General features: G+C 38.2%; 4 protein-coding genes across 7 annotated transcripts in view; 1 reads left to right on the forward strand and 3 right to left on the reverse strand.

The window, feature by feature from the left end:
* Positions 1-282: 282 nt before the first annotated feature.
* Positions 283-8,840, reverse strand: LOC113054414 (rab5 GDP/GTP exchange factor-like). Its single transcript, XM_026219951.1, has 9 exons — positions 8,679-8,840; positions 7,594-7,786; positions 7,267-7,451; positions 5,014-5,180; positions 4,845-4,926; positions 2,745-2,877; positions 2,269-2,360; positions 1,911-2,167; positions 283-1,768 (listed from the first exon to the last, which is right to left on the reverse strand). Exons 2-9 carry the CDS (start codon positions 7,770-7,772, stop codon positions 1,367-1,369), a joined length of 1,497 nt encoding a protein of 498 aa, XP_026075736.1. The 5' UTR covers positions 7,773-7,786; positions 8,679-8,840; the 3' UTR covers positions 283-1,366.
* A 77-nt stretch (positions 8,841-8,917) lies between these two features.
* On the reverse strand, positions 8,918-13,233 carry LOC113054416 (BTB/POZ domain-containing protein KCTD7). Its single transcript, XM_026219953.1, has 4 exons — positions 12,217-13,233; positions 10,940-11,109; positions 10,596-10,774; positions 8,918-10,528 (listed from the first exon to the last, which is right to left on the reverse strand). Exons 1-4 carry the CDS (start codon positions 12,511-12,513, stop codon positions 10,152-10,154), a joined length of 1,023 nt encoding a protein of 340 aa, XP_026075738.1. The 5' UTR covers positions 12,514-13,233; the 3' UTR covers positions 8,918-10,151.
* A 123-nt stretch (positions 13,234-13,356) lies between these two features.
* dnajc30a (DnaJ (Hsp40) homolog, subfamily C, member 30a) lies at positions 13,357-14,931 on the forward strand. Its single transcript, XM_026219952.1, has one exon. The coding sequence runs from the start codon at positions 13,738-13,740 to the stop codon at positions 14,839-14,841; it is 1,104 nt and encodes a 367-aa protein (XP_026075737.1). The 5' UTR covers positions 13,357-13,737; the 3' UTR covers positions 14,842-14,931.
* A 1,451-nt stretch (positions 14,932-16,382) lies between these two features.
* Positions 16,383-24,465, reverse strand: part of LOC113054412 (homeobox protein cut-like 1) — a 110,682-nt gene continuing 102,599 nt past the window's right edge. For 3 of the 4 annotated variants that reach the window (XM_026219948.1, XM_026219949.1, XM_026219950.1), the window contains 2 exons: positions 21,526-21,838; positions 20,942-21,392 (listed from right to left, as the gene is read on the reverse strand). In XM_026219948.1, coding sequence (XP_026075733.1) covers positions 20,942-21,392; positions 21,526-21,838 — 764 coding nt within the window. Of the gene's footprint in view, positions 21,393-21,525; positions 21,839-24,465 lie in introns of all 4 variants that reach the window. The other variant, XM_026219947.1, reaches the window with a different exon arrangement.

Raw genomic sequence — 24,465 nt, forward strand, 5'->3', positions numbered from 1 at the left:
GGAACCATCGTACGAGACTCAGGGTTTGGTGGGGCTGCAGATCTGTTATGGATCTAATGGCTCATTAAATGGGCCATTTTCAAAGTCCCACATGAACATGTGGAAATTAAAGTGTTACATTCAGGCTATACCCAATGAGACGCTATTCAACTAATTTCAGAGATATTCAACTTAGCAGACTGACATCTGCACACCATATTCTCACCTACCACTCAACAAGCACTTCTACAGTACTAGACTTTATTCACGTGTATGCTTCAAAACAAAAATAAATAAAAAGCATTGTGTTTGCAGATTTATTTTGGTGCTATAGAATGATAAATAATGATTCACACAGAGAAAATTAACACACCTCAACTTATATTTACATCGTACATAAAACAGTTCAGATAAAATATCACACACAGTCATAAATCATCATCATTACTGTAAATTAAAAAAAAAATTTCCCCACATGAATATAGTGTTTTGCAAAGTACCTGTAATAGTTACAGCTGGGGCAGTATTAAAATTAAAACTTGCATTTAAATTGGGTTTGGATAATGCTGACATCATCAAACGCAAAACATGTTTAATGTTATTCTGATCTTGGGATTTAAAGCAACCTGCAGTCATGTCACCTTAACATAATTGCATACATTCCGGTGAGCAAATGCACAGCTTTATACCTATATTTTCATTTGTAAATAAAAATATTCCTATGTAAATAGTGTTTATTGCTGAATCATCTGCAGAACAGTACATCCGATCAATTACGTGATCAAGCATTTAATAATGAAATGTAAAATACGCCAAAATTCCTTTAAAAACTAAAAAATCTGCATGGGGTTCAACTTTAAACTTCCAAAGTATATAGTATGAGCAACAAAACATTTTATACATCCATAAAAAGGCATTCATTCAGGAGAAATGCACATCAAGGCATGGGGTGAAACACCCAACAGTGTACATGACTTATCTACAAGAGAAATGCTGATATATGGTATATGATCACATAAAAACTGCAATCATATTAAGAGGACGTATTAGCAGCTATTTGATTCAGTAATTTAAAACAACTTGTATTAAAGTAGATCAAATTGCTGACAGATCTTCCAAAGTCAGGTTAGAAAAGCTTATTTAGTTACACAAATAAGCCTCGTCCGTTATGAATCAGCTGCACAAATGTAGTCACACAATAATATGTTTTCAGAAAAGATATGATGGGGAGTGAAAGCAAATTTAAAAGACAAATGAAATGGTAACAGCCCAAATCAGTGAAGGAGTGAAGAACTTTAACAAGAGCAGCCAATGCATTTAAAAATGCTTTACCCGTCTGGTACGACCATGTTGCTGGCTTATTCAATCCAAAGGACATTACACTATGCTAACCCGCAAACACTTGTGGCTGAAGGGGTGGTGGCAGCCTGTCGTTCTCCACATTCTCTGCATCGATCGCAGATGCTCGTGGTTTGATCTCCAGTGGGTATCGCTCCAGGATGTCCTGCACCTCGCGGGCCACGCTGTCCTGCCATTCTACCAGTTCGGCCTGCAGATTCTGCGCCCCCTCGGTGACCTGCTGCTGTCTTTTCTCGAGGTTGGATAGGAGCTTGAGGTTATGTTGGATCTGGCTAAGTGCTGGGTTGACACAGGAACCACTCTGGGGCCAGGGTGCAGGATCTTCTTGTTGTCGGGGGGAAACCTGACCAGACATGTAACGCTCAAAGTCTTCAGGGGTGAGATTCAACGACTGAGCGTCCAGCTTCTCTATGAAGGCAACGGCACAGCACTGCAGGGAACACGTGATGAAGATAAAAATTGAGTAAAAAGAAAGAAAAAGAACAATTTTCATGGGTGCACTATGCCTTTAAAAATTAGTCTGTCTGGACATATATGATTTTTGAGCAACTCTTAATTATATGTGGACCCACCAGGTTGGTGAAGTAGTATCCGTCCTCTCCCGTCATGAGTCTTGAAGGGTTGCAGAAACGTGTGATGTACTGGATGTTGGACTGCAGCCGTGGCGGGTTCGCCTTCAACACAATATAAATGAGAGTGGGTAGGAAGTCATCTGCAGAGGCTGGTTCATTCTTGGTGACTTTGATGGAGTTAAAAATATTCTTGCTGCAACTGGTGATGCAGGCCAATTTATCCCTGGGCACACGCTTGGAGTCCATCTCAATGATATCTGAGGTAGACAAAAGAAGAAGAAAATAGCTTGTATCTTGATGGAAGAAAAACTGAAAGTAGCAACGTAAAGACAAAACAGTACCATCCTTGCAGACTCACCGGTGATGGCTTCGACTACACTATCAGAGACCTCAGGGATATCCTCATCCACAGGAACACACAACATCTGAATGGTTACCCAGTGTAAGGCCCTGGAAAACCATTAAATGATGAATAAATCAATACTGGAGAAGGTGAAAGGCGTAAAAGAATCATACTTGATTGAGGAATTTTCATGCATAAAGTTAATACTGATATGGGGCATATAATATGGAGTGTGTAGTTAAAACATCAATATTTAATATAAAACTTAAACTAAAATGAAAAATATTATTTTGATAACTAGCCAACATAAGTTTAAGTTAAAGAAGGAAAAACACTAAAACCTACACTGAAATAAAAATAAAGCTAATGAGACATACATACATACATACATACATACATACATAAATACATGCATACATGCATACATAACCTAATTTAAAATATTAAGAAATACTATAATAGCACATAAACAATACTAAACATTGGCTGACCGAATCCTGCGCTGGGTGGCCAGGTCTTTTTTCTCATCATCTGAGGTCTCTGGACAGAAGACACTCTGGTAGAGTCGAGTCATGATGTATTTTTCCACTTGGTCCATTACCCTATCCACTTTCTCAGAGGAGCCTGAGGAAAGAGGAACCCACTGAGGTTTATATTTGCAAAAAAAAAATCATCTGGCTTCTGGAAATCAACTGTAAACCATAAAAGGCAAGTGTAAATGTACAAAAATGTAAATAACCATTATGGTCCGTTCACAGCATTCTACAGAGGACAGCTGAGAGGACAGATAAAAATCTTTTAGATGCCTCACATACTTGTGTCTAGAATGAAATCAGTGAAATCAGTCTGTTATATAACCCCACCCCCACATCACCATTCTGGAACAACAATGTTTTCTTAAGTGGTTAGCAGACATGGTGGCTGGATGTACTGGATTTGCCAGTGTTTCTTGTTTACTGACATGAAGCTTAAATAAAATAAAATGTAAATATAAAATGAAAAAAAAAAAGATATATATATTATATATTATATATATATATATATATATATATATATATATATATATATATATATATATATATATATATATATACACACACACACACAGAGAGAGAGAAATATTTCTCTGAACATATTTTTGAATTGAATTAAAAAAATTACACTGAAGTACTAAAATTACTAAAACTGATTTAAAATGTAAAAATAAAATACAATAAAACAAGTTAAAATTACTAAAAACTAAAATGAAACCAAAACTGATGAGCCATTTACAACCTTTTACAACTACAAAAAAAAAAAAAAAAAAAAACTTTCATCAGGTTTAGTCAAACAAGTCAAGCTACAATTTTTTAAACAACAAAATAATTAATTAAACATACTTTCATTTGTCATGCTCTAAAACAGAGGTGCCCAAACTTTTTTTAAATGAAGGGCCAAAAATCTAATTTGAGGGCTGTGGACTAAAAATAAATATTGCATTATCAAAGGTCAACTTGGGCCAACTGGTATAGATATCTCAGCTCTAAAAATCTCACTCATTTTAATGACCCAGCCTGACCATATTTAAAGAAAAAAAATATTTTTTAGATACCCCTGTCTCCTAAACAATTCTGCTTTTGGGCAGATATAATTGGGCCCAGGTTAGTGATGTAAATTGATTCATTCAACTCATGATTGGATTCTATTCACAATTTTGATTTCACGATTCGATTCAGGATTTTTTTTTTTTTTTTTTTAAGCGATTTAAGACAAATTATAAATTAAGTGGTTCCTTTTATTATTATTGCTTGGACAAAATGCTGAACATTTCCTTGTGAAATTGAAATAACACTATAATAATATACTAATATAGCACTTGCATATTACTGCTCTTTTGTTGGTTTTGATTGCTTCTATTGTCCTCATTTGAAAGTTGCTTTGGATAAAAGCGTCTGCTGAATGACACAATTTTAATATAAAGTAATGGAAAACAAGCTCCAAATCAAATAAATGAGTAACACAAATAAAATAAATTATTCATATAAACAAACATAAACATGAGCAGTTATTAATCTAAATTAGATTGTATAATTTCGAAATTTGAAACAAACAAAAAAAATAGCTTTGTGAAACTATGCAGAAAAAATATCTGCATGGAACAGATGGAACGCTTTAAGCAGGTGGCGCTTTAAGCGTTTCCTAGGTAACCGCTGTAAACAAAGCAGCGCGGCCCTACACATTATACAAAAATACCATCTAAACTTTTCTAAAGAGTAATTTCCCCTCAGTCAAACATTCATATGAACTCCTACCCCTAATAGAATCACGACTTGTTTAACATCTCCACCGATTTGAGTCGTCACATATTTGAATCGATTTTAAACTGGCACGTGGTTAATCGTTACATCCCTAGCCCAAGTACATACAAAACAAAACCATGTTTGGTAATCTTTCATAAAATTCCATTACAACAAAACAACCAGACAGCAGATGAATCAGATCAAGTATCCGCTCTAATGGATTCAGTGAGTATTTAATTAAAATGATTCAAACCATTTGAGACTTTTTGACCAATTCAGCGCTGCCAAGTTTCTCTGAAGCATGAATTCTACCTTTATAATGATTCAAGAGTCGGTCAGACATGCCCTGATAGAAGTCCTGCACACACTCAGACAGCTCTTCAGCACTGAGATCCTTTAAATAAGAACAAATGCAAAAGAATTTGTTTACTTAAATGATTAACATTCAAATCTGATGTAGGCACGTGACCCTGGTTCTCACCTTTTTATTCCCCATACTCTCTATGAAACCACGGCTCTGCTTGTGGATCTCTCTGCCCGGCTTGTGTATGGTCTTGAGGAACTCCACAAAGTCTCGTGCCACGCGATCAGTCTCGATGCTGGACTGACGGCTAATGGAGGGACTGGGCGCTTTACCCTCATGGCTCTCTGAGGAACACAAATAAGCACACAGAATGTTTAGAAACAAGTTGTATAAGCAATAAATGGATAATAAAATGGATCGGAAGAAAATGGAAGTTCAAAAGTTAGTTTTCATCACAGAATGCCATGTGAAAGTAATTTCAGCCAATAATATTCAATAATTAAATACAAGTAGAAATGTTCAGCTGAATTACACATGACATTCTGCACATAATAAGAAAAAAAGCCACTGAATAAACAACAATGTTACATATCATATATTCATAAGTTGACTTTCAGCCCATTGAGAGGAAAACCTTCTCAGAAGTAGGCCGTTCTACTAAAATATTGATCTGTTATCATGCCAACACCTTTGACATCAGAACAGAGTCAAAGACATTAATAGAGTAGCTGAATGAATTGAGAGAGAATTCTGGTACCAGCATGCTTTGGCTAAATACTACACAAACAGATGTTCGAAACGCTGTTGCACCTGTCTTTCTAAACGGAGCATTAGAAGGGTTTCAGCCTGAATGCATGCAGCTCATATATAACACTGATGCACTGGTTTGTTTTCTGTGATTTGTGCTGGAGGGCTACAGTGATGTGGCACTAATACCCACCTCTCAGCCTCGATGCCAGAGCTGCCACCAGATTGACAAGAAAAAGAAGAGGACGCATGACAATGAAACAGTGAACATGAAAACAAATGGTAGGGTCAATTCAATCATGGCTTTTGAAGCACACACAACCAATAAATACACACTAAACTACAGTATGGATCGGGCAGTATGTCACGAAGAACAGCTGAGGGGAACATCAAATGAAAGGGTTGCTGCTGTACTCTGTGAAATACTTTTAGTATAGACACTTTTAGACAGTTAGCTCTTCAACACAGAACATCAAATCATAAACATCAAAGGAACGCTGGTCCAACTCAGAAAAGATGAACAATGCAATGTCCTCCCACGTTCACTTTTCATAACCCCAGATGTTCCTTCAGGCTCTGTATGTTACCTTCGGTGGGGGAGGCCAGCTCCCAGGGTTGGGTAAAAATGCCCTTCAGATCCCTCAGGAGGTTTTCTCCATGGCTCTCCCTCCTGCCTTGCAACTTCTCCTCTTTCTCTTGTTTCTCGCTTTCTTATTCGGGGGGGACTAAAACACCCAGGGTAGGCAAGGGAAACGGGCGAAAGGGGGTGATATGGATGAATAATGTGGTAGAAGTGGGGTGAAGATCAGACAGAACGCAGAACAGAAATCAAGTGACCGCAAATGAATAAATAACTATTTAATCAAGCAAGGGTGCCTTACACTACCGTTTAAAAGTTTGGGATCAGTAAAGAAAGTAAGTAACGATTTTATTCAGCAAGAATGCTTTCAATTATTCCAAGATGACAGTAAAGCTTCTTGAGCACCAAATCAGCATATTAGAATAATTTCTGAAGGATCATGTGACACTGAAGACTGGAGTAATACTCCTGGAAATTCAGCTTTGCAACACAAGAATGAACTACATTTTATAATATATTAAAATAGAAAACTTTTCACCAAAAAATACATTTTTACTTTATTAATTCAGCCATGGTAAGCATAAGAGATATATTTCAAAATCATAAAATCTTACTGATCCCAATTAACTTTTGAATGGTCTATACCTAATGTTTCAATGATAAAGCCTTTTAATTGCCAACATTCAGGTCCATTAAAGTAATAATCAACTAGCATAAATTACAAATTGCTGCTTGGATGTTGCATGCAGACAATTTAAGGCTTTATCAGATTGATGCCATCCAATGACAAGGTAAAGTCAAACTGGGACTATGTATGATGATGGGGCAATCATTTGCATATGAAATAAGCATGAGTTCCAAAAGGAATCCAGAAACAAAAGAATGTGTGATTTTGTATTTTGGGTTCTGAAAGGAAAGTGGCGATGCAAGGAAAACCTACAGCACTGACACAAGTCTGTAAAGCTCCACTGTATTTTAAATCAGTTTTCACTTGTCCAACTTATAATATTTTTTTTGGTTGGCAGACATCAGCCAACTCCTCCTACTGCAAAAAAAAAAACACAAATCACACTTATATTTCTCCAATCCCACCCTCCTTGTACCTTTTTTAGGGGTTGTGCGGGAAGAGGGTCTGAAGAACTTCTTAACGGTGGTGACCTTACGGGTCTTCTCATTGGTTTTCTTCTCTTCAAACTTGGAGAAGGTGGCAAGAGAGTTGGACTGTGGAGGCTGGGTCTGAGGGGAACTGTGACTGCTGACATAAGCAGCCTCCTCTTCTCGCTGCAGCCTGCAACAGGAAGCACATCATTACAGCAGTCTGTCTGAACATCATTTCTGCTTTAAGAATGTCTTGATGATGCTGAATGTTTCTTTTAATTAATACTTAATCCGTTATCGAACAAAATTAAATTCCACTGTGTTCAACTCACTTCTCAGCCAGAGCCCAGTCCTCCTGGATCTGTCTTTGCCGAGATTTCTGGTACTCCTCCCTCCAGCACTTGGAGCATAGGCCCTGCCATGCAGCATTGCCATAATAACCGCAGCCTTTCTTACACAGCAATTCTGATTGGTCTACATGGATCCCGCGTCTCTCCGAGCGCTGACTCATCGTGTCCCTTTTGTCTAGGTGAAGAAACATGTTTGTTATTGTGATCTGAATTTGCACATCCGGTCTACAGTTCATGCACCACGACAAAAGGAGTCAGGTTACAGAATGTGCTCTGCAAAGACATACAACTCTTGCAAAACATACCAGAGATTTCAACATCGCCATTTAAATGAGACAAGATGAGTCATTTAAAGACTGAGCAGATTTAAAAATGAAACTATGTGAAAATCAGATTTTTCATACTTCGATTTAGATTTCAGAGCTAATGGGGAAGTCAAATGCATAGTTTTAATAATTATACAGGGTGGATTCAGGTAAATTGGGACATTTGTTTCTATTGAGATGTCTGGGGAAAATGACCAAACCAACCTGAATTCACCTAACCTTACAAAAATGATGTCTAAATTATACTGCGAATTATTAAACATCCAATGACCCTTTAAATCTCCGTCGAAATGAAAACGGGAGTAGTTCAAACGTGTTTGGTCTTGTGTCTTTATCGTTTTGAATCAATTACGTTAACTGCTTAAAAGAACAACCAATTTTAACAGTGATAACATGAAAGGAAACTCCAGGTATTACAACATATAATTGTTACTGACATCGTTCAGTGCTGGTATGTTGTAGCTTAAACATTCATTAATTGACCATCAGAGGGTTTAAAAGTATTGTAGAAAATACATTATCGACTGAAAATAACACAGAATGTCATTCAATCCGCCGCAGGCAGACACGTCAAGCTAGCAAAACAGCTAACTGACGTGGCTAAAAACAAACGCAACAGCTCGTTCTCAGGAAGATATTAGCGAAATATGCATTACTTGTCTAAAGCGATACTGAATAAAACATTGAAAAAACCGAAAAGTTTCAGTATTTAATGTTAATCAACCGGACAGCGACATATACCTCGTCAGCGGTCTTCTTCTCCAGGGTCACAAAATACCTCATATCCTCGCGACTGGTGTATTGGTTGTGTGGGCGGGGCTACAGGTGGTCTGATCTAAGAATGTAAACATTCCCGACGACAAATCCAGCGCATTCATCTTTTTTCACCATTATCTATGATAAAATTGTTACGTTTACATGTAAAAAAAAAGAAGAAATTTTTTTTTTAATAAATTGCAAAATATATTGTTTATTATCAGCACAATAAGAGCCAGTACAGTAATGCAATACAAACAACAGTATTTAACAAATGTACAACAGAGAACAAATATGCATCGGTTTAGATTTGAGAAACATAACATCAACTGGGCAAGACTGAAACTAAATCCCAGTTAGGATTATACTGTGCATTTTAACTGGTATTAGATATTCTGCTGCCAAAACACAGAGAGCTCTTGTAACTTCACATGGCCTTCACAGCTCTCAAAGCAAACCAATGAGAGACAGATGTTTCAGATGACTAAAATAAATAATGCTAAATCATCTAAACTTGCTGAGGGTTATGGCAATTAAAAGCATAGACAAATGCTATAGGCAGCAGAAAATAACTTCATAAAGTGTCAAAGTAGCAAAATAGGCAATCTATCCAGCAGTAAGGTGGCTAACAGTCTTTAGTTTAATTTTAAATATAGTGCTTTTAATTCATATTCAGGTCATATATATTTTAGTACATAAACTTGGTGAACCGTTTATTTTTTTTACATGAATAAAAAAACTTCTATACTTTAATGGGATGTATGAATATTTTATAAGGCTTTATGTGAAGATTTGAGTGGCTGTAAATTCCAGACATTTGTATTCTTGTTGAAGTCATTATATGCACTATCTAGGGTGTTCATTACAGGAAACTTGACATGGATCAGGTCCTACGTATATAAGTCATGTAAAACAAATGGGGTATTTTAAAATACTTTAGGGAAAAAGTTGTTTTTAAGAAATACTTCACAAGTAATGACACTTAATTTTCAGAGTATGGGTCCAGTTGACTAATTCTTTGATCATACTGCATTCCATCTAACACGGAAACATATTTAAGGGATGTCATATTTAGAACAGGAAACACTGTTTCACATAAGTTAACTTCCTCTGAGGACGATTCCAGAAAATCCCTTTAGAACTACAACTGGACGAAATGATTCCAGGTTTTATACTAAATTAACTAAGTTAAACAATTACTTACAAAAACTAAGGAATCAATAGAGCTGCCCATAAAATAAAATTTGAGTTGCAAACCGCAGTTTCCTGAAGAAACAAAAGGGCAAATGCCACAATTATAGCCATCTTTTTCAAAAGCTTGTCATTATTTCCACTAATTTCGAGTAGGACTCCATGATCCTGCTGGTTTCATATAACTGTAGACAGCCGCAAATATCATTTGCTCAGACTTGCACATCTCAGTTCTTAGCTAGAATCATCAGCTAGAACACCTCACCTTCACCACCAGGTGATTTTAAATTCATAGATTGGCCTTTTGCAGTAATAATGGTTGATGAGGTGTTTGTCACACACACCGATGCATTGCTGGTCAGCAGAGATGCCCCGCTCTGCCAGGTCACCTACTATGCAGTGAAGAAGGTCATAAACATCTGCCACTGCCTCCCAGGGCCCGAAGGACACGTCAACCTCACAATGGTGCTCAAACAGCTTGGCCTCACTCTCTGAGCGCTCAAATCTCAGCGAATTGAACAGTGGTCTTTCATAAGGGGTGATAGGCATCTCCTCCTTGTAAACACAGATCTTCAGTTTTGCAAAACGAGCCTTCCTCTGCATGGCACGAAGTTTTGCAATCTCCACGATGCGCTCAAGATTTTCTAGAAGAAAAGGGTACAATTGTTCAATAAACGGAAACCCCTGTTTTTATTTATGATTTTATATTACCTTTATAATAGGGCAAAAGATCAAGAAAAGCCTGTCGCACTTTCTCTCCGGTAAGTGGCTGCGTGTCTTCAAGGCTTTCCAAAAGAGGCCCAATAGCATAATACTGAGCTTCCCTGTGAACCGCACGAACACGGTCCCTATGAGGCAGCTCACCCTCTCGCAAGAAATTCAGAATATCCCTAATGCCAGAGAAATACAGACAAGCATTTCTAATAAGCATCAAATCATGCATTTATTTAAGTAATGCAGTGATGAAATAATAAAAGATGAATTCAGATAATCAAAACGTTTGTATTTTTGGATACTAGTGGCCATAATCAGATTTTATTAATCTAAACACTAACCCAAAATATGCTCCGTCTCGGTCAATGAAATATCGTCCCTCTGCATCCCTGGGAATGTGGTGGCGGCCACTAAACATGGCAGCCAGCATTGTGTCCTCATAACGTCGCAGGGTGGAGAGCCGAGTGGTGAAATATGTTCCTCCTACATTCAGGGGGATAACCTCTGGGAACTATGGAGAGAGAGAGGAGGAACAGAAATAGACATTAGTCTATTTTTTTTTTTTTTTATGTAAAAGAATAATGTTTTTTACATTAGTCTGAAGGTACACTACTGCTCAAAAGTTTGGGGTAAGTTATTTTTTCTTTTGTTTTATTTTTTCAGTTGTTTCTTTTGTCCTGTACTGCTCTGTATTTTATCCTCTGCTATGTACAGCACTTTGGTCAGCCTTGGTTGTTTTTAAATGTGCTTTATAAATAAATATTGTATTATGGTAATATGAATGTTATTGAAATAAGTCTCTTATGCTCACCTAAGATGCATTTTTTTTGACTTAAAACAGTATTATTTTGAAATTTTATTAAAATGGAAAATAAGAGGTTTTTTTGGGCAGAAATTTAAAGTTATGGCTTTAACTTCAGTCTTCAGTGTCAAATCATTCTAATATGCTGATTTGGCACTGAAGAAACATTTCTCAAACAGTTATTCCTAGTATTGATACTGAAAACAGTGATGCAGAAAACCCATCATGCATTTTTTTGGATGAATATAGTGTTTAAGAGAACAGCACTTATTTGAAATATTTGAAAGCTGTTACGTTTAAATAATTATCTTACAACCCGTTGGCAATGATAAACAAAGGTCTTAGGCTAATCATATTACACATGTTCACATGTCACGCAGGTTTGTCAGCAGAAATCAGCACTGAGACCTTTAACATGACAATCTTTCTTTTACTGTCTATGATAATAATAGACCTTGCAAAACACGATTAGTTTAATCCAGCCGATATGATTTGATGGACGTGTGATATAAACCAATCAGAAATTACGTCCACCCGCCCCACTGGGATAAAGAACCAATCCGATTGTAGCAATCGGGACGCAAACACGCTCAATACATCTGTTGCCTATGGAAACGGTTACGATAAAGCACGATAATCTGGAAAATTTTGACAACTCTTCCAGATGATATTTAGGAAAAACAAACAAACATTTAAAGGGGCGAAACGCAGTTGAACGTGGGCATTTGCATTTAACTTATATGCATCACACTACAACTAACGTTACCCTGTTATAAAAATAGCACATCCTCTTTAATTTAAACCTCGGGGACTTACCTCCTCAGGTACGTCTAAAGTGCGAAGGGGCTTCCCCAAATGAAGATTAGGGACAGGAATGACTGGTTTGCGATACACCTCTTCCCCGGAGTCCGCGCCTGACATCGCATCTCCCGGATTCTCAGAGTCACTCGCAGCCGAAAACACCACCATCACTGTCGGCTGAGGAGGGACCGTCCGCCCCTCCTGCCCGAACCTCCTTACCCGGGACGCTGCCGTTTGGAGCGGAGCTGCGGCGCTGAAGGAGAGCGGAGGCGGCTCTCCGTTCGGGGTTTCGCCTGGTCCATTATGCTGCATGCACACACCCCTAGCAGGTCTGATACGAGTGTCGATGAAGGCCCACACGCGGACTGTCAGCGACTGTTATGATATCCAGCAGGACGGCAGGGTAGCACAGCAAACCCCGAGCGAGAGGTATGGTCTGCAGCCTGCTCAGGTGAATGTGAAAGCGCTTGTGTGCACTGGAAACCACATACGCAAGTTACGTATGTGACAGCGTACTGCTGGAATGTTTTTAACTGTGTGCTCCGCGACAGACGTAAACATGAACACAGATTTACAAACGCGCGTAACTTGTGTGTCGCACGCAGTTCATCAGACGTCACTTTTATTTAGGGCAGAGTTGAAATTAGTTGCATATTTATAATACATAAATAACTGCCAATATAATGCAGTAGATACAATTTGCAATCATAGAAATACCCCTATACATATTCACTGATTGTGAAGGGGAAATTATATAGCATACAGTTACAGTATATATTTTATTTAGTTATGAACAGTAGGTAGATTAGGCCCCGCGTCCCCCTCATCCAGAGGGCCCCAAAACTCTAAACACAGCCCTGATCATCATGAACTAGTTTTAGTCTTAGTACTTGAATTAAGTGCTTAAGTGTAGTAGCCCCATAAATGTAGTTTATGTAATTATAAATGTAGTCCCACATAGTGTTCCTGTAGCTCAAATGGTAGAGCATTTCGCTATCAAGCGCAAGGTTGGGGGATCGATTCCCCGGGAACACATGATAGGTAAAAATTGATTTTGAATGCACTTTAAGTCGCTTTGGATAAGCGTCTGCTAAATGCATAAATGTATAATTTAATTAATTTATAAATGCAATAACACGGATAATATTAATTTCTTAACTTGATATAATTTTAATAAGGCCCTTAACTTAAATGATTTAGATTTTTGTCATTTGATCATGTCCACAGAACAGCTAAAATAACTGGATTTTCTATACAATGAAATGTCTGTAGTTAAATCATCTACAAAAAATCGATTACGTTAACAATAATAATACTAACAATGATAGTGTGTCCACTGAGTTACTATTCATTATAAACTATCTCTGCCCTACACAGTCTTGCACAGGATATTATGTAACTCTTATGATGAAAACAACCTGAACGCTCTAACAATCCCCTTACTAGAAATATGTTTCTCGCACGGCATTGGTCTAATTTCACTCAGCCTGCAAAGAAGCTCAATTCTGATTGGTCGATTTGCGGCGGAACCCGGCGATGAAGCTTTCTTTAGTTGATCCCTGCGCAATGGCGGAGGTCAGGCTGTGTTTCGGGAGAGTGGCTTACAAGCTTTTAAAACCGCGAAATCTCCCGCTTTTGGATAAAGACTTTAAACCGGTTCCAACAGCAACTTACGTCGCAGATTTAATAAAGTCGCCACAGCTCTGTGAGACTCGAAATGACCTTGTCCAATCAGCTGAAACACCGGCAGCTCTGGAGTCTCCAAAAGGGACTGTGAACACACTCTTTACCTGCTCTGGAGATGCATACAGCCTGAAAAAGCCGTTGAACCTCAATTCTGGAAATGTTAGTACGTGGACGGATTGCCATGGGTCGAAGTCGAAGGCATCTGCATTTCACTTGTCCTCCTGGAGGAGCTCGTGTTTGCGAACTTATGGAAAACTCCCTCTCCTGTCCAGTCAAACTGGCACTCACTTTAAGCGCCAGCTAAGGGAAGCCATCTATAAAAAGCCTCTTTATGCCCCTCCAAATGTATATGTAGGGCAGTTTATGTCTTTAACCAGAGCTTATAGTGGCACACAGGATAAAGGCAGTCCGTTATACAAATCAAAGTCTGCTTATTATGATATTTTGGAAGTTTCTCCGACCGCCACGCATGTACAAATCAAGACTGCTTACTATAAACAGTCCTTCATCTATCACCCGGACAAGAACGCAGGGAGCGAGGAGGCCGCGTTCAGGTTCTCGCAGATCAGCGAGGCGTACAGCATCCTGGGTAATAAAGCTCTGAGGAGGAAATACGATCGTGGGATCCTGAGTCAAGCTGACCTGCTGGGAACCAGCAAACCCGCCGGCAGAGAGCGAGAGAGTCCAGCATCAGGACAGCAGAGCAGAGCCCGACACTCCCCCTCTGTTGGAGTCACCCAGCAGAACATCTTCGACTTTGATACCTTCATTAGATCACACTATGGAGAACAGCTGAAGAGAGAGCAGGAGATCCGGCAGCGCAGAGAAGAGCTCATCAGGAAGAAGGAGGAGCAGGTTGAGGATATGGAACTGGGCAGGATGAAGGAGATCGCTGTGGGGATGATGCTGGTGATGGCGGTGATGATCTTATTTAGCCTCAAGTCTAGCAAGTGAGGAAGACACGGGGATACTTGAAGCATATCTCAACAGCGTAAAATTGGTTTTGATTAAAAAGAATGTGCCAAATTGCACAGATATATGGTACTGATGTGTCGTATTTGTCTTTTTTATGGGTAACAAATCCTTACCAAAAGTTAATACAAAATACACTTTAAAGTTATAACTGATTTTCTTAAAGGGGCTGTTTAAATGTTTATTTAGTGTGTGTGTATATTTTATATATATATATATATATATATATATATATATTATTCTAAATCAGTCTTGTTTTAATTTGTTTTAGTTATATGTAGATTTCATTTTTTAAATATTCACACAAACACACACACACACACACATAAAGACTATGTGAAAGATCCTGTATAAAGTTGATATATATAGTAGTGCTGTCAAATGATTAATTGAAACCAAAAAACGTTTTTGTTTATATAGTGTGTGTATATATATATATATATATATATATATATATATATATATATATATATATATATATGCACATATATATTTAACATATTTACAGACACACACACACACATTATAATATATACACATAATTTATATATATCTTATATATTAACAACAAATTTTTCTTAAATGTATACATGCATGTGTATCTGTATTATTTAAAAAAAAAACTTGGATGCGATTAATCATTTGACAGCAGTAATATATGTTTTGTGAATTCATATTCAAAATATATGCAATTATATATATATATATATATATATATATATATATATATATATAAACTGCATATATATTGAATATGTATATATTTTGAATATGTATATACACACACACGTTTAAATTTTTAAGGTAATGGAACTGAGAATGGTTTATTTGTCATAATGGATGCCATTGTAGCTAAAATTGTGTGCTCCACCTCTTCTGTTAAACTGTATTCAAAGTAATTTGTGTAATGATTTTTGTGGTCATGGAGCATGATGTATTTACACTGCTGGTAAACACTGATGGCATTATTTTGCACAACAGCCCTTGGGTCTTGGTTTATTAATATTATTTGTCTGGCTTCATTTCACCTGAGCCCCTAATTTAAGTTTTACAAGTATTGTGTCCAAAATAAATGTGTGTCACTTGAAAGTAAATTAAAGTGTACTTTAATCACTTTGAAGAATGGTGGAAATGTTCTGGAGTCTAACTGTTAAGGATGTAGACTGCTAACACAAGCAGTGGGTTCTGTCTGAAACTGGAATGGATATGGAGATGTCCTGAAATTACAATAATTCAATTTAAATGTGCCTTCTGGTAATTTAAAAACATGAATATGCATACGGTGGAAAGAAAATAAATTATTCAAAATGTCTTCTGTTTGTGTGGTATTTCTAGTAGTATGTGTTAATTTTTTGTAACTTTTGTATGTTTCATTTAGACACTTAAAATGTCCCCATAACAGATATATGTATGCATGCATAACTGTTGTAGTCAAAAACCTAGTTTGCACATGCTTTGTGCTTCTTAAACATGGCTTCAAATTCCTGACATCAGAAATAAATAAATGCAGAGTACAGTGGTAATGTGTTTGTACAAAAGATATTTACTTCAGTTAATACACCTATGGTGGTAATGAATAATAATAATAATAATAATAATGAATTTCAAACAGTGATATTGCTTTTTCTCATTTTGGATTAGAACTGTAACAGCGCTGGGAACAGAATACAAGACTACATGATTATACACAAAGGAGAAACCAACTGAACTAAATGCATATCAAGAGAACAAAGTGGAAGAGTCTTTATTCAGGTAAAATGGAGGATTCAGCTCCATCTTGTGGTTCAAATCCATGACACAGAAAAATAAACCATACAACTGTCATTAGCAGGTGTAAGAGGGAAAGTGTCACCAACAAACTAATGGACAAAAGGACTGTGCTAAACCGAGGTTCTACCTGAGCTTTGAGAGACCTAAGGAGAATCTATAGGATACCAGCTTGACTTGGGAGCTGCCTGTCATATTTCATTACAAGGCTTCATATTACCCATATTACAGCATACTGAGCAACAACAGAGAGAGAGAGAGAGAGAGATCTGAACGTCCTGATCCAGACATCCAGCTTCCATGGATTGTTGGTCGAAATTAATCGTGATAACTTGTGTTGCTCTCGCTGAGACAGATGTATAATCGTCGTGCTCGTCTCACATATAACACAATTACACAACTTTAAAACAAAACAAAAAAGATAGAGAGAGAGAAATTCTCCATCTGGGATACAATGAAACAAACTGTGGCTGTTCAGAACATACTGTCTCAGGTGAAGAAAGAACATACTGTCTCAGGAAGTGATGTAAGTGTGAGGGAATAAACGAGGTAACAATTATGACAAATCACTAGCGAACTAAGCTACGGACGAATATCTACATTAATGCTACTCGAGACTACCAATGTAATATCAATAATGATGATCTTTTTTTTTGTTTGCTTTGTTTTAATTTTTGTCTTTTTTTGTCTTTTTTTAAGAAATAATATAAACGTGCTGTCTGTGCAGTCGAATGTTGATGTGTTTAGTCATCTGCAATACTTTCCATAGAAAAATATTTGCAAAAAAGCAGAGAAAAAGTGCTGGACATCTGCACTGAGAATCGTCTGGAAACTCCAAGTGTTTTTCTTTAAGTGTTTCATGCAATGATATCAACAGTACGGTTACCGTTTCAGTCAGTGAGAACGTGACAGACATAAAAAAAGCTACCTTGATACAGACCAGATTTCAATGTGCTCCTATTTCAATCTGTGTTCAATTGAAATCACATGTTTATGATCAGAAAAGAGTCTTCACACTTTGATTTGTCTGTTTTGACAATTTGGTCCACACTACAGCATAGTCTACAAAAGAGTTTCCACACACCAAATCCATCTGTATACTTCCTCAAGCATTGGGGAATCTTACTGTTAAAATACAATAACATGGTCAAAATCATCTAATGAATGCCTAGAAATGATTAAAACTACATATGGGATGAATAAATATGAAGTTAACCATTACAAAACTTCGTTTTTTGAGTAACCAAGTTTGAATCCTGGGACAGCTGTTTTCTCTCAGATAAAACAACACAGACACCTTAAAAGTACGGAATATTATGACCTGAGACTAGATGAGACCTTATTATTAAACTTGCTGGCGAAAATTGTTAAGATGTGGTACGATCTGACACACGATACTTCCAATCACTTATTTGGAATGAAGACGACGCGATTATAGTAGCGAACAGTTTTCAGTGAAGGCACTCCAATGTTAAACGTGGAGAGAAAGTTCGAGAAACAGTCACAGGCTTTCAACATTTTCGTATATTCCGATAAAAACATTGGTTCATGAAGTATCTCTCTGTGCTTTCGTTAGGTCTTAAAGAGACAAATTTGATTTGAATCATTCATTGGCACACATCAAATAAAAAAAGAAAATGAAAAAAAAAAGGCCAAAGGTAGTTTTAAACCGAATTAGTTTTTCGGCATAAATTTTTACGCACAAAAAAAAGTCCAATTCCTCAAGGTGCAGCTCAAAGCGACAGCTAATTTCAGTGACGTTAACTACCAGTTGTTCACTGGCTCTTTATAGCAACTAAGCTTGATTGCGATTTTTTTAAACATACATTATCAGAACGTTCGCAGGTTAATTATTAACCTGAAAACCCAATTCAAGAGCATCAATCGGTTTGCCTTTGTAGTGAATACAGCCAAACACAATTCATCTTGAATTGTAATCTTTAAAAATGGTTAAAACATCTAAAAATGCGTACTAATTAAAATCATTAATGCAATACATATAAATTCTGCTTCCTTTGTCAATGTAGTAACTGTTCATCCAGCTCACTAACAGAGTAAAATATATTCAAAACAAACAAACAAAACAAAAAATGATAATTTTCAGAATTAATCAATAGACATGTATCAAAAGTACATCATTTAAATGTAATCCAATACTGCCGGCAGTCTATTAGTCTAAAAATATGTAACCTGACCTTTTATAGTCCCTTCCATTACAAAAAAAGAACACGTATAACAATATAAGACATCAATATGTAAAAGACAGCATCTATAAATAAGCAAACCACACCAACAAACAAAAAAAATATCTACCATTAGTTTATGCGTGTAAATAAAAAAAACTTAAAATGTACTATGTGATATGCTGCAGGACTGCTAAATAGCTTAGGGATGTGAGGAGGTGTTTGCTTCCACCGCCTGTGGTGAGTAGTAGTAGTAATATACAAATATAGATCGCTCTTGTCAACAATCACACACACACACACACACACACACACACACACTCAAGGTTCGCACACAAACGAGCGCGTGGTACCACCGATCTGCGCTTTCGTTCACAAAATCAACTGCATACAATGACACAAGGGCCAGAGGTGAAAGGTGAGCAGGTTTCAAAAGGTGTTTCAGGAGAGAAAGAACGTTTCTACAGAGGGGCCGAGTCCTTGCCGTGTAGCGATTCACCTCAGGCTGCTAACGTTAAAAGAGCTTTTCATTCACAATCTACATATTTTCCTCTTTTTTTAAAATGTGTGTTTAACAAGAAATGTGGATGAAAAGTCCTCCGTCATATACAGTATGAAGAAAAAACTTAAGTCCATTTCGCAAGGTGTTTTTCCAGTCGTCTCGGAGGACAGATGCATGCCGTGAACAAACTCGGCAATGTTGCAGACGCCACGGAAAGCTCGTTTACGGTTGAGTGAATAGTGAATGGAGAAGCTGGTGAAAAACCTGAAGTTTTGAGTTTGCACGAGAGCGAGCTGTTAGGTCGACTTTACCCCGCGTCCGGTACCCTGGTGCTGAGGACCAGCCCATACAGTGCAGTGGCCCACGGCCACACCATAGAATTAGAATTTATAACACCATAGATATTGGATTAGAATTGTAATTCTATGGGCCCAAACTGCCCAACTTGGTTAGAGGTCTCTGATTCTATTATAAGAGGATAAAAATCAGGCAAGTTCATTCTCTTTAAAAAATATCTTGTCAGGAATATTTACTCAAAGTACTGTACAAAGCCTTTTTTCTTCACTATCTGTCTTTGTTTTGGCCTAAAATGACATTTATTATTAAACAAGACCTCCACGGACTTCAAAACGCAAGTCGCGGAGGCAATTAAAGCTATGGAAAAAAAATAAACGAGCGCTAACCTTACAACAGACCTAAATAACGATAAAAATTGACACTTAGCTATCGAGTTACGAAATTATTCCCGTCACCCATTCGTGTCAAACTTACAACAACAGTATGAATTTTTGCGTGATCATGGATTCTTATTTACGACGATTATTTTTCATTCACGTGATTTTTTTTTCTCTTTTAGGCCGTTGGCGTGTAAAATCAAAAGGAGTGCTGTTTAGAGTCAACTGACTGTGCAATCTCTCGGTGGCAACTTAATTGCTATAAAAAGGATTTTCTTCTCACATCGGAGAAGCTTCCGAACTGTGAAAATAATGCGGGTTCCATTACACTGGAATCCATTGCGTACTAGAGTTGCATAGCCATTGGATGGCCTCCTCTGGGGTAGGGAGGGAGAGGCAGGTGGGACGGTGCACCCGTGTTCCTTCAGCCAACACTTGCTTTTAAATGCTTGGCTTTTGGTTTGAAACCGGTTCGAACTAGTCTCTGCTGACGGCCGAAGTGTACGTGATACAAAAGAGGAAACTCCCAAGAGCCTTGAGAACTGATAAATTACTGTAACAGTTATTCAGCTTGTTGGTGAGAACTTCTCTATTAGAAACAGAGACACTGTGATTTCATAGTGTGTATTTGTTGTTGTTTTTTTTGTTTTTTTTTGGTGACTGTCACCAGTCTTGAGAATATTTCGTGGGAACGCTCCCTCTCCTGTGCTTTTCAGTTTTGTGTCTTCACCATTAGCCAATGGTCTCACAGCCCTGTGGCCAGCAGGGCCGCTAAGTGCTTCACAAAATAAACAGACTAAAAACTTGTTTCCTTTTCTTGTTCGTGTCTCTGATAGCCCACTTCTAAACAGCAAATCGAAACCCCTTGGGTTAACCGGTGTTGTGTGTGCACCAGGTTTGGCCGGGTTAGCTCAGTGAGGGACAAAGTGAGAATAAAACAACAACATGGCGGCGCCTCAGAACTCCCATTCGTGAGGCTCGTCGCGGTTTGCCGCCTTCTCCAGCCTGTGGATGATGTTGTTGAGGTTGGCTGCTTTCTTCTTGCGCAGACTGCTGTCCTTTGGGTTTCGGCAGGGGGTCGCTGTGGCAGTGGCGGGGGCGGTGGATACAGACTCGGGGATGCCGAAGAGGCTGTCTATGATGCCTCCTCGTGGCCTGCTGGTGCCCGAGGCGCTGGGGAACTCGGCCTCGCCCTCTTCGTCTCTGTGGCTGAGGTTGGGGCTCTCCAGGAGGCCCCTGCGCTCCTCGGAGCCGCTCGGTCGGCCCTCTGCAGTGCTGTCAGACTCGGTGCCATCGCAGCTGTTGTCTCCCTCGCCCCCAGACTTCCCGGGCCGCGCCGAGGGGGACCCGCCTTCGCCGGCCGCCGCCTGAATCTCTTCTATAAAGAGCTCTCGTCGGATACGGGATCTGTGGGAACCACGAACGAGACTTGTAAGAAAAGGAACACAAGCAGGTGGATGTGTAAGCCGGAGCCTAATTTCATCATTAGCAGAGTACACACAGTTCACAAACCCTTTAAAGGGTTAAAGCGCCTCAGTACCTGTAGTTGTGGAACCAGTTGATGACTGTGCTGGTTTTGAGGTTGAGCTGGCTCGCTAACTCCTCAATGGTTTTAGGGGAGGGGTAAGGCTTCTGCTGGTAGGCCCTCTTCAGAGCTTCCTTCTCTTCTGGAGCCAGCACCACACGGGGTTTCTTCAGATGGGGCTGATTCTGCTGTTGTTGCTGCTGCTGCTGCTGCTGATGCTGCTGGGAGAGGTTTTGGGGGCTGGCGCTCTGAGTGAGGTCACTTCCTGATAGACCACTCTCCAGCAAATGACTCTCACCAATGGAGCTGTGGCGCCTCTTCATGTAGGCTGGAAAACACATATGGAGAACAGCTGTAAATAAAATTGAGAGAACATACATGCAAATAGGCAAATGTTTTCTGGGAAATATGTTCCACATGATACACTGCACAGGAAATAAAATCATTATTTGCCAATACTTTTAATACGGGGGGCAATGTGTTCCCCTCAGTGTCTTTCCTTTCTACTGAACAGAATTAGTTTGATGCTGTAGATTAAATTGCAGTAAATGAAATGCATGATTGCTGTATTTCTCTCTAGTCAGTAGGGGGCAGTCTTTGATTACAAATAATATTATCGCATCTTAATTTCTTTCCAAGTTTAACTCCTTCATCAGCATTACAAAAATAATGATTAAATCATCCAATATAAGGGAGATTGATCAGGGCTGAACTATAAAGATGCCCTGATGATTTAAAAGCTTTCAAAGTTTTTGCATTTGTTGAACATATTTATGTCGGTTTCTATGTTTTGAGCAGTGATGTTTAGCAAATTATGTTCATTTAAATAATTAATCTTCAGAACATAAGATGACATTTTGTACCAGTGAGTGTCAATGAAAATGGAAATTACACACAAGGCATTTCTTATAAACGTATTGAGTGTATAGCTGTCAGAAATTTGTGTTAATATTCCAGATATTGTACTACTGATAATCAGAAACAGTTATATTTGTAAGAAACCAATTTTTCAACACTGATAATACTGTAATAACGTTTATTGAACTCTAAATGAGTTTATTATAATGATTTCCGAAGGATCATGTGGTACTGAAAACTGAAGTAATGGCTGCTGAAAATTCAGCTTTAAAAAATTCAACATTAAAACAGGAACGAGTTGGTTTAAATTAAAATAATATTATAAATAAGTGAAAGTAAAAATATTGGCAGAGAGGTGCAAATCTGAATTCCTAGCACAACTAGGATCAAATATTCTCCAAACACCAAGAATTTCTTCTCCTTCGAACAATTTAGTTTCATGTGATAATAACACTGAGCAATCAGTATAATGTCTTTCTATTTTTTCTTAAATTAATTAACACAGAGCAAGCACATTAATATCCTTTTTCTGATTAAAAAATGAGAAAGCAGCTAACTACACAGCTGTGTGTGAAATTTGTGATTTCCGCTGTGCTCCAGTGTCTGTTGAAGAGGAGCCTTCGGTAACAGCAATGGTAAAAGATTCCGCTGGTGGCCAAAACTCTGAGAACAAGGGCCAAGCAAGGCTAATTTGCTTCGTGCCTCTAGCCAGCGTCGAGGTCAAATTCATACTCTCTTCATAAAAGCTAGAGCAAAAGACAGCAAGGCGGAAAGAGACGAAAACAGAGAGAGGGAACACGACAGAAAAGCTGTTGCTTTCAGTCCCTGGCAAGTGCACAGTGAGCTTTAGGGGTAAATGGTGGAGCCAGTTTCACTCTAATGATGAGGTCCCCTCGAGTTTTGCCCGCTCCACGTGCACACAAACCACAAAGCCTGACTCATAACAAAACAATCATCGTCATCGTCACCCAAGGAGCACCAGTAATGTCACTTTTAGCCCGAGAGGAGTGTTAAACAGGCCTAATGACTCCAGGAATGTTCACTTGGCCTGCTGCAAGCTCGCAGGCGTACAGGCCCGGCGCTGGGTGCACTGGACTTTAAGTAAGCCAGCCTCACAGAGTCATCAGCCTGTCACAGCTGATCACAGAAATGACATCTCCCACCCTCATCAATCCAGACAGCGGAGCGACGAGCGGCCTCACAGAGCATGTGCGGCCTATTGAGCAGCCAGAGGACACATCTGGGCTTTTAAAGAGGAAAAAAAAGAGCAATCAAACTGCCCATCAGGCCTCCCTCCGCCTGACCGCCTTATCTCCGGCATCCCGTGCATCTCTTCACATTAAAGAGAGGCACGCTGATGAGAGGCAGCTTAAAGATTGTTTTCTGCAACTCCTGTGCCGACTGGAATCAACACTGGATAAACGCAATTTTTAATTAGCAGGTGCTGCATGTAAATATGGACACATGACCAAGGAACTGATGATCTGCGATGACTGTGCATGAAAATACACAATTGTTGCTGTCTTTTTTCTGTTACTGGAATGGTCTTTGTTTATAAATTTTAGTTGGAGCTTTGAAAATGTAACGTAAATGTATTTATACTTATTCAAATTATTATTTTTATTCAGCGAGGATGCATTCATGGATCGAAAGTAACAGTAAAGACATTTATATTGCTTATAAAGATTGCATAATGTTTATAAAGAATGTTTTCCTTAAAGTGTTTTGGTTCATTAAGATTTTTATTTTAAAACGCAAAATTATTTTTTAGAATTATTAGATACGTTTGAACTTTAAATAAAAAAATCCTGAAAAAAAAAAATGTAGCAGCACAACTGTTTACAACATTGATACTAATGAGAAATGTTTCTTGAGCAGCAAATCAGTATATCAGAATGATTTGTAGATTTGAAGTCTAATTTAGTGCCATTATGACACAAAAAGCTGATGCAATCGGCAGAAGCTATTTGAATATAATACCTCAAATAATTTTAGAGGGAAAAAAAACATTATGTAAAATTTTAAAGTAGACAAAATAATTTTGCAGAATGACAAATATCTAGTTTTGTGTGAATGTGTCTGGATATGGTGAGGACA

The sequence above is a fragment of the Carassius auratus genome, chromosome 35, assembly GCF_003368295.1.
Source record: "Carassius auratus strain Wakin chromosome 35, ASM336829v1, whole genome shotgun sequence".
In the NCBI taxonomy this organism is placed as follows: Eukaryota; Metazoa; Chordata; class Actinopteri; order Cypriniformes; family Cyprinidae; genus Carassius; species Carassius auratus.

Bases quoted from the DNA above. Each gene is read 5' to 3' on its own strand.
- LOC113054414 (XM_026219951.1), bottom strand. From the start codon at position 7,772: ATGAGTCAGCGCTCGGAGAGACGCGGGATCCATGTAGACCAATCAGAA. The intron at 7,452-7,593 runs GTGAGTTGAACA...TTCCTGTTGCAG, and splicing joins GACTGGGCTCTGGCTGAGAA to GCTGCAGCGAGAAGAGGAGG. The intron at 5,181-7,266 runs GTACAAGGAGGG...TGTGTTCCTCAG, and splicing joins CCGCACAACCCCTAAAAAAG to AGAGCCATGAGGGTAAAGCG.
- LOC113054416 (XM_026219953.1), bottom strand. From the start codon at position 12,513: ATGCAGCATAATGGACCAGGCGAAACCCCGAACGGAGAGCCGCCTCCG. The intron at 11,110-12,216 runs GTAAGTCCCCGA...CTCTCTCCATAG, and splicing joins CTTTAGACGTACCTGAGGAG to TTCCCAGAGGTTATCCCCCT. The intron at 10,775-10,939 runs GTTAGTGTTTAG...CTCTGGCATTAG, and splicing joins CGAGACGGAGCATATTTTGG to GGATATTCTGAATTTCTTGC.
- dnajc30a (XM_026219952.1), top strand. From the start codon at position 13,738: ATGAAGCTTTCTTTAGTTGATCCCTGCGCAATGGCGGAGGTCAGGCTG.